This window comes from Pyrgilauda ruficollis, unplaced genomic scaffold (assembly GCF_017590135.1).
Source record: "Pyrgilauda ruficollis isolate IOZ18807 unplaced genomic scaffold, ASM1759013v1 scaffold53, whole genome shotgun sequence".
Lineage (NCBI taxonomy): Eukaryota > Metazoa > Chordata > Aves > Passeriformes > Passeridae > Pyrgilauda > Pyrgilauda ruficollis.
The window spans coordinates 1,253,014-1,262,131 of record NW_024526933.1 but is presented as its reverse complement, the minus strand read 5'-3'; the positions used below and the strand labels follow the sequence as shown (position 1 = coordinate 1,262,131).

Genomic DNA, 9,118 nt, shown 5'->3' with positions numbered 1-9,118 from the left:
CCTAAAATCCCCCTTTGTGGCTCACAAAAAAAACCCCCCCCCCCCCCCCCCCAAAAATCCCAAAACCAACCAACCAACCAAACAAAACCCAAAAACAAACAAAAAGCAAACAAACAAAAAAACCCCACCAAATCAAAAAAGACATTCCTGACTCAGTCATGACCACATTTATTGAAGGTGGCCCCACAACATACTATATTCCACACAATCATAGAACCAGTAAGGTTTGAAAAGACATCTAAAAGTTCATTGATTCCAGCCATTAACCTAACACTGCCAGGTCCACCAACTAATCAGTGACCTAAAATGCCTGGGGAATGTTTAGCCTGGTGGCACTGCCAGATGTAATCCCTCTTTGCTTCTGGGTTCCAGCCAGTCAGCAGCTGGAGTGCAAGAGGCATGGGAGAGGCTGAGGGCAGGGTCTCTGCTTGGCCCACAGAAGAGAAGCATGGGGGCTCTCCTGCTATGCCTGTTGGCATGGGCCTTGCCTGCTTTCCTCTTTCTCTCAAGCAGCAATAGGTACAAGTAAGCAGGGTTGGCAAATCATCCTGTTTGATTGACATGTCCACAAAAAAGTCCCCCACGCTGCTCACTTGGGAGTGTGATGTCCCACCAGAGATTTGTAAATGCTCATGGTTGAAAGGAATGACAAAAGTCAGAGGGCCCAAAAAACGTCACAGAATTTTATCAGTAAATTACTGTTACAATTTGATATTAAATTGCTTTGCCCAAATGAAGGTGCAAATGAGAACAAATACTGGTCCAATAACAACAATTTCACTTTGTGTAATTTATTAAGAGTATGGGGAAAAAAGCCTGAGGTGGGGAGGAGGCAGAGAGAGATAAAGAGATAGAGGAGATAGTACAAGCAGAAGATAGCTACCACTGAGTGCTTGTTTAAAGTATATGCTGAAAATGTTATTAAGCCTTTCCTTACACCACCTTGTTACTTAAATTTTGATTGGTGGTCACAGTCTTTGATCATAGTCTTCATCCATGGTGGTGATGTGAACATACCATGCAGAGGGAGAAAATAAGAGTGAAGCAGAAGAGACAATGCAATAAATCATGTATGAAACAATTACCATTCCAATAATTTAGAAAATAAATCCTGTTAACACGTCATTCCAAGATGTTGCAGTAACCAAGAGCCCCTCCCTAAGGAGTTCTAATGATCAGAGTGTAGACATCAACCAGGATGTCTACATGGGTTCCAACCATTAAACCAGTCATTTGGCTTCATGGATTGAAACAATTCTGCAGTTTAGCCAGTTATTTCTTTCATGTCAGCTCACTCTTCCTTAATGGAAGTAGAGGCATAATGAATGGTTATACAACATTCTGTGTTGGCTAAATCTAACATTCCACATACATCTTGTTCTTTAAGTAATTGATCTTGTAAAGCCTTTTTTGATACTTGTTTGACTTGCAATTTTAGTTCTTCAGAGGCGTACTTTGTCCAATTGCTTGATGTATGCATTTGTCATGTTGTTTTTTATCACCCCTTGATGTGGTCTGATAACTATATAAGGTGTATCTTAAATCTCAGAGCTAATCCAAATGGTACAAGACAGTTCCTTATCTTGCAAATCCAGGTGTCATTACAATCCATCAAATATATTTAGGAAGACTATGGGAGCAAAATAGTCTTTAACAGGCAGTGGGTGTGAGGGATTGCACAAACGCTGCCAGTTGGATATGGGTCCAGTGCACCTTGATTTCCAGGAACTGGGCCCAAAGTCAAGCCACGGGGTGAAAAAGTCTCAAACTAGGCCTGCGGGGTATGTGCTTGCGAGTGGTAACATCCCTCAGTGCTTTGTCAAAGGGGAGCATATTGGGATAGAAGTGCAGAGATGACAGGCTATGGGAAGAGCTTCTCAGATGGCCTTGCTCCTTTTTTATTTGTGGCACTGTTACTTCCTACACTGAGGTTAATGTCTCAGCAGGGACACAAACAGCACCTCCCTTCCCAAGATTTTTTTCTCTGAAGCAGGGCACTGAATTTTATCCTCTGGGATCTTTTAACCCTACATCTTCAAGGTGCTCAGTAATATAGTTTTGAATATTTCCCACTTTATCTGTGTCTGGACCCCTAATCAATATATCATCAACATATTATTATCCCTCATATACTGGGATTGTAGATAATTTTTGGGCTAGAGTAAAATGCGCTAGCATGGAAGAGTCCTGGTCTCACTGCGGTATTTGGTGAAAGTGTATCGCATGTCCTTTCACGTGAAGGCAAAACAATTCCAATGGCTCTCCTGAAATGGAACCTTAAAGTACATATCTTTCACATTGGTGGTAGCTAAACTTGGATGAGCTTCCTTTATTATGGCAATTAACTCAGCAGTGTTAGGTACTGCTGCTGTTAAAGGTGCAGTATTAGCATTTAATTTTCCATAATTCATGGTCAATCCCTGTTTTGCTTTTTTACTGGCCAAACAGAATAGTTACAAGGAGAGTGAGTGGAAACAACTATCTCCTTTTCCCACAAGTCTAATACCACATGAGAAATTCCCCCTGGACTTGACTGGAGGTACTTTTTATAGAGAGGTTTTCCTGCCCTGAAGGCAGGTGTCTCACTTGCCATGCAAATTTGTCATCATGAACAGTCTATTCTTTCAGACATTTCTGGAAATGCATTTCTTGGAAGCCTTTTGGGGTTTTGGGTGGCCTTAATATCCCCCTACAGTCAAATGTTGCATCTTGGTCTTGTTTGTGTGCTTAGGTGGTACTGCGCTGTGGTTATCTCTGGAAGCTACAACAAGCATGTTTGCCCTGGAAAAGTGCTGCTCTACCTGGGCCAGCACAGCCTACTGCATGGCTGCCTTCTCCAGCCAATCCTATTCTTTCCCATGGCATGTTATTACCAAAAATTCTTGGTTATTATCAACAATTCTTATCTTTTATTACTAAAATACATGGCTGGATCTACAGCTATCCATCTGTATATAGGTGCTTGAGACATACATATTAATCCCTTATCTTCTGGGATTTTACAGGGATTCTGTACAGGTTTAGGGCCAGCTGCCATCTCCAGAGGTCCACCTGACGCTGGCAGTTGGATGCTATAGTTCTGGCTGTCTTGTGATGCAAGGGCACTGGGACAACTTGCACAGAGCACCAAGTGCCCTCCTGAAGAGGGAGGCCTGTTGTGTGGGGACAGCTGTAGGTGCAGACATGCATAGGATGCACTCAAGTGACTTCCTGTTGCATGCCACCAACTCTTCTTCCCAGAAAGTGTTCTCTTTGGAAGGGATTCTTTCCCTCATATCCCACATGTCATCTCTTTCAAAGTTGAAAAAAATTCTTCCTCCCAATCCATGTCTTCATCCAAGCCAGACAGCAGATCCAGGTCATAAGAAGGCCTGTTATGGATCCACCTTGGCAGATCCAATTTGGTGCTTGTGAGTGTGTGTAGTTGACTGTCCCAGGGCGCTTCCTTTGCCTCATGTGGAAGGGACATGGAAAGACTTTCTTCCTTGGTACTCCAGTTTTTGTCTGTGCTGTCCTCTTTGTGGGACAGCTCGTGGTCTCTGTTATCTTCCCAGCATTTCTCCCTCTTAGCCAAGGTGTCTGCCTTGGCTGCTGTTGCTGACAGGAGTGCCCCTGCTGCTGGTCCTACTTGCTGCCTGCTGAGGGCATGGGCTTCCATCTGGCTTGATGTGGAGGAGCTGGGATGTGACCAGCAGGGCCTGTGAATTGCAGATTCCTGGCTCTCTCTGTCTGCTGCTTTGTATGGTGCTGTCATTCTCATACCCATCATTTCAGCCATCCAGGGAGGCTCATAAAACAGGGTCCACATTGGGTCCATTTCTCTAGTTCTTAGAGGTGGACTGCTGAGGTGGGATACTCCATTGTTAAAACCCCAGTACTCTGACCATGCCTGATGTGTGAGGGGCAGGGAAGGCTTCTCTTTTCTAGCACTCCAACTTTGGTTTTCATTGTGTTCCACTTGAAAGAAGTGTTGGATGTCATAGAGTTTCAAGCATTCCCTCTCCTCTACCAAGACCTTCTTGGTCTCTGGTACTTCCAGGACTGCCCCTGTTGCTGCCCCTGCCCATTGCCTGCAGAGGGTGTGGGCTTCCAGAGGGTTCGGCAAGGAGCTGGGGAGTGGGCAGCAGGGGCTGTGTGCAGCAGCTCCCTGGCTCTCTGCCTCTGCTGCTGTCATCTGCTTGATGAAGTCAGAAGCTGCTGCCTTGGACATCTCTTGAGCTTCAGTGGAGGGTCGCACACAGTGCTCCTCTGTCTGCAGTGCTGCCTATAGCTGCATGGGGCCCACCTCTGGGCAGGAGGAAAAAGATGAAGAGGAAGAAGAGGAGGAGGAGGAAGAGGAGTTGGTTGTCTCATCCCCCCATTCCTTCACCCTGTGCCTCTTTGGCAGCTTCTGCCACTGAGGCATCCAGGGGAGATGCTACCTCCTGAGGGAAGTGTTCTCCTGGGATTGAGCACTCCAGGCCTTAGTGCTCTTTAAGTAACCTCAGGGTCAGGGCGTGGCCCCGCGTAACAGTGGTCTCCAGGCACCGTGAGACTCCTGCATCACAAAGGGCCCTGGAATGTGCTGCTGTGGCAATGGGCCACACACCCCAGCATCCTTATAACAGCGGGGTGGGATGCACAGAGCTGCCTGGGACTGGATGGACCCAGCTGGAAGCAGCGATGCCTGGCATAAGGCAGACCTGCTTTCTCCGCACAGAGGCTCCAGCTGACCTAAACCATCCCCTCCCACACAGCCCCAGCGCTTGTGGCCCTGCTGAGCTCAGCCCTGCCTGCCTTCAGCTGCTTGGGGTGCCACCACCCTGGGCAGCCAGTGGCTGTGATGTCCAGATGTCAGAAGGATAAACTACTTGTTGATAGAACTGCCCTGTTAAGGTTTAGGGCTTGCCACACAGCAAGGCTTTCTGTGCAGAACTGTAAATTAATCAAAGAATGCTTGTGTGGATCAGCCTTTTACACAAAACACACAACGGGGAGGGGCATGGGGACAGTGCCAGTGTTGTGCTGGGGACCTGCCACAGGGAGTGCCTGGAACTAGCTTCAAATTTTTTTAGAATAGTGGGAGATTTGGAACCAAAATTTTATTTTGGCCCATTACAGATAAAAGCTGGAGCTGGAAAAGAAACCAAATTTAAACTTAGAGCTTTGATCACAGTTTTAGTTCAGGCTGAGGCCTAGCAGGTGAATTCTGTCCTAATTAGAGATATTATAATCAGCAATGGTTGTATGTTTGTTATTTATTTCCTTTTAAAGCTTTTTTCTCTTCCAAAAATCAAACAAGTTTAAGGTATTGTTTTGCTGTTAAAGGCAAAAGACTGGCTATCCTCCAAGTGTCAATCTTCATGCAGCAATATATCAGCAGGCTGCCAGCTTTAGCATGGCAGCAGAAGATTACAAAAGAACACAAGAGAATCAAAGAGTAAAGCAAACATAAAGCTTGTGGAAGTTTCAGTTCCCATTCCTACCTAGTTGGTAATGCAGCAAAATATCACATCAATTTATGTTTTAGCAACACAAACATAAATGCATTTTAAAATGGAAAATATTGAAAAAGAACATAGTAGCAAAGTATTTGCATTCTTGTATTTGCAAATTGTAAATATGATCATATGATATAAAGAAATATTCACAAGAAAGGAAAGCAAGTTGGCAGTTGGTAGAAGAATGGAATCTACTATTCTTATAAAGTAGTGTCTAAAAATGCACAGGAATATCCTGGTGCTCTAAACAAGTCTTAACACAGACATAAAGATTTTTAAAAAGTCTTTATGGATTAATAATAATTTTTTTTTGTATTTTGGCTTAATTTTTCTAAAATGGTGAACGAGTTTGATCATCTGGTAGAGAACCTTGTATGCTGCACTGTTTTGAATGTATCAAGGAGAATTTTTTCTTCTCCCTTCAGTGTGGGAGAAGAGCATGGCTGTTGTTTTCAGAAGACAAAGGGCTGTATTTGCCACCAAAGAGCTGGAGATGGTGTGTTGTGACAATAAAGTGAAAAAACCCATTAGGTCAATAGAAAAGCAGAGACCGACCTGCAGCGTGGAGAAATAGAGTGGAAAATAGTGTCTTTTAATATAGACGTCTTTTCCCCTCCAATATGGTTATTCATCTCTCTCTCTGAATCATGGTTCTTCCCTACAGAGACATCTGTAACACTCCAGCTAAATACTATCTCTTCTGTGCTGAATTTTCCATTCTTTAAAGATAGGAAGGAAAACACTAATTGCATTTGCTGTTGTTCTCTGTTATTTTGTTTTGCTGCAGAAAAATGTGCAGTACTGAAGATGAGAAATAGTAACTAATTCCACAAATTTGGACAGATTTCTTACCACCAGCCCTGAGGCATTTGAGGCATTTAATTTTTTTGTCATAAACTGACAAATACAGAAGATGGATCACAATGCAATACACACATACACCTAATCAGAAGGTGAAGTAAGAAATGAAATTATCTGTAGCAAATATGGAAGGGAAAGTAGCAAGCCAGAACAAAAAAACCATAGGTTTTATGTCTGCATGTGTAAATTTGAAAATAACTGAAATGACAGGCAATAACAACCAAAAATGGCTTCTGATCAACAGTCCATCATATCTATAATTACAGTTAGATGTTTTAATTTAACTAAGAGTTAAGTAACACAATTGCTAATCCAGAAGTTCAGCGTTAATAAAAAAATTTAAATGCAACATTCTTGCAAATTTCTTGGGAGAGCTATGAAATCAAGAAGAAAAAAAAAAAAGAAGACAATATCCTTTTTGTAAAAACCAGTAATTCCTACTGTGTCGTATTCTTCATGCACAGGAAAAAAATCTGAAATTAATAAAAGAATCAAGGCCAAAACTCTAACATCTCTTAATACAGAGCAAAGTTAGTGGCAGAACCTCTTCCAGATTATTTATTCCACATGTTGCCATGTAACAGTGTTATAAGACCTAGGACAGACTGGTAAATTACACAATGCTTAAGAAAGAGGGAGTTAAATGACCTGACCTTCAACTTTTGGAATTGATTTTTGTCTGTTTCAAGTTAAAGGAATTTGGTGACATAAATTAAACAAAGACATGTACATTTAAAGTAAATACCAATTAATTAAACCAATTTTCTACTAAAATAAAGCTTTATAAATTTAGGTTTCATTAATATATTGAAGACTTTTGTTAAATAGAATAATCGGAAAATAACTCAGAAATTACAGGAAATTTCAAAATTATTTTGAATTTTGAAAGCAAAGGATTCTGCATGACTAAATAAAAAGTTACTTGCAAATGCAGACTATTTAAAATTCAATTTTGTTTTTTTTAATTTTAAAATCAATTTCTAAGGAAATCCTCTAATTTTTTTTTTAACATTGCTACAACACCTTAGGAAGTTAAGCCAAGTGATATGTGATTATAGTATCTGAAATGGTTTCTGTTCCCTCTTGGAAAACAAGTTTTGAAACACTGGCAGGCATTCAGAACAAAATCACGCCTATTTTTTTTTCATAGCAAACCCTATTTAGATATTCTCTATGCACTCTCCTGTTCTGTGCTGCATTTTACTACATCTTGATGTGTGAATTAAAGCACTGAAATGTGTTTTAAAGAAATCCTCCATCTGGAAAAATGAAATAATGTGTGAGACACCAAACAGATTGAGTTCTTCAAATAGCTTTCTGTTTTAGAGCAAATAATTTCATTAGGAGTTAAAAAAATGCATATGTGATGAAGACAGCTGCAGTGCTCCTCAAAAGCAGACAGCTTCTGTAAGGTTTTGGCAAACTACTATTCTACATCAAGATAATTAAGGCAAAGTGCATTTTGCTCCCTATTTGGAAACAGGGTAACAAAATTCTAAGTTCATGCTTTCTATTTACCTGTTCTTGTTTCATTTACAGGAACTTCCAGATTCTCTGAAAGAACAGATCTATCTGAAAGAATGGCATGTGTACAATACATTGATACAGACCATTCCAGCCTACCTTGCACTATTTCAAGATCTGAGAGTACTGGAATTGTCAAAAAATCAAATCAACCACCTTCCAGGGGAGATTGGTGAGTTGGCCCACGATATTCAGATATTTACACTCTTACCATTTAACTCTATTGCAAGGAAATAAGCATCCATGGATATTCTTGTTAATTTACTTGTTAATGATAATTGTCTTCCTTGTTTACACTAAACAGTCTCCACTACATTTTTATATCTCTCTGGCTTTAATTATACCTGCAAAATTGCACCTGGAGCCATGAATATAGTATGAGAAAAAGTTAGCACATTTTTGTTATCTGATTATAAGGCAGTTATTGCAGTTGTTTCTGGGAACAGGTGGTGTTTTATATTTTTTACAGATTACGAAAAATAGAAATATTACAGAGTTTTAAGCCTCAAACAAGATGAATTGAAACATAAGATTGTGGGAAAAAGGAACGAAAAATAGAATCCTGCAAAAAATATGCATTTTAATTTTTTTAAGAGTCCAGTAATGATCTTAATTTATTAAAGAGATATATAATTGAGTAACTGATTCATAGAAAAGTTTGAATTGGAAGGGACCTTAAAGGTCTTCTAGTTCCAAACCCACTGCTATGGGCAGGGGCACCTTTCATCAGACCAGGTTGCTCAGAGCCCCTGCCAACCCAGCCTTTAATGTTTCCAGGGATGATGCTTCCACCACTTTTCTGGGCAACCTGTGCCAGTGCTTCAACACCCTTACAGTGAAGAATTTCTTTGTGATATCTAAACTAAATTACTCAGCCTGGTGTTATAAGTTTTAGAGAAACAAATTCTCAATGCCTAAATACTTTGGCCCTTGCCATTTTAAGCTACATAACAATGATTTTAATGCTTGCCTCTCCTATGTTTTTAGGTCTTACAATAGAAATCTTGTTTGACACATTGTATTGGTATTGAGAGGGATTTGCTGCTCTTACAAGGAAAAAAATATAGCTATAAAAGGTGGCATGTTTGAGAGCCGAGGAAAATGGGCTCATTGTGGGCTCACCAGTGTCAAGCTTATGCATGTAGGTGTACTAATACCTCAGCCTTTGATTTTAAATATAGTAGTCCTAAGCTTTTCCGATGAGTGCCATTCCTTATGTACAGTGAGATAGCAGCTTAAAGACTAAAACCTTG

The 9,118-nt window shown here is 40.8% G+C and overlaps 1 protein-coding gene across 4 annotated transcripts in view; it reads left to right on the top strand.

Annotated features, from left to right (window-relative positions):
• Nucleotides 1-9,118, top strand: part of LRRC2 (leucine rich repeat containing 2) — a 75,196-nt gene that overhangs the window by 28,227 nt on the left and 37,851 nt on the right. For all 4 annotated transcript variants that reach the window (XM_041480700.1, XM_041480699.1, XM_041480702.1 and 1 more), the window contains one exon: nucleotides 7,881-8,037. In XM_041480700.1, coding sequence (XP_041336634.1) covers nucleotides 7,881-8,037 — 157 coding nt within the window. The remainder of the gene's footprint in view (nucleotides 1-7,880; nucleotides 8,038-9,118) is intronic.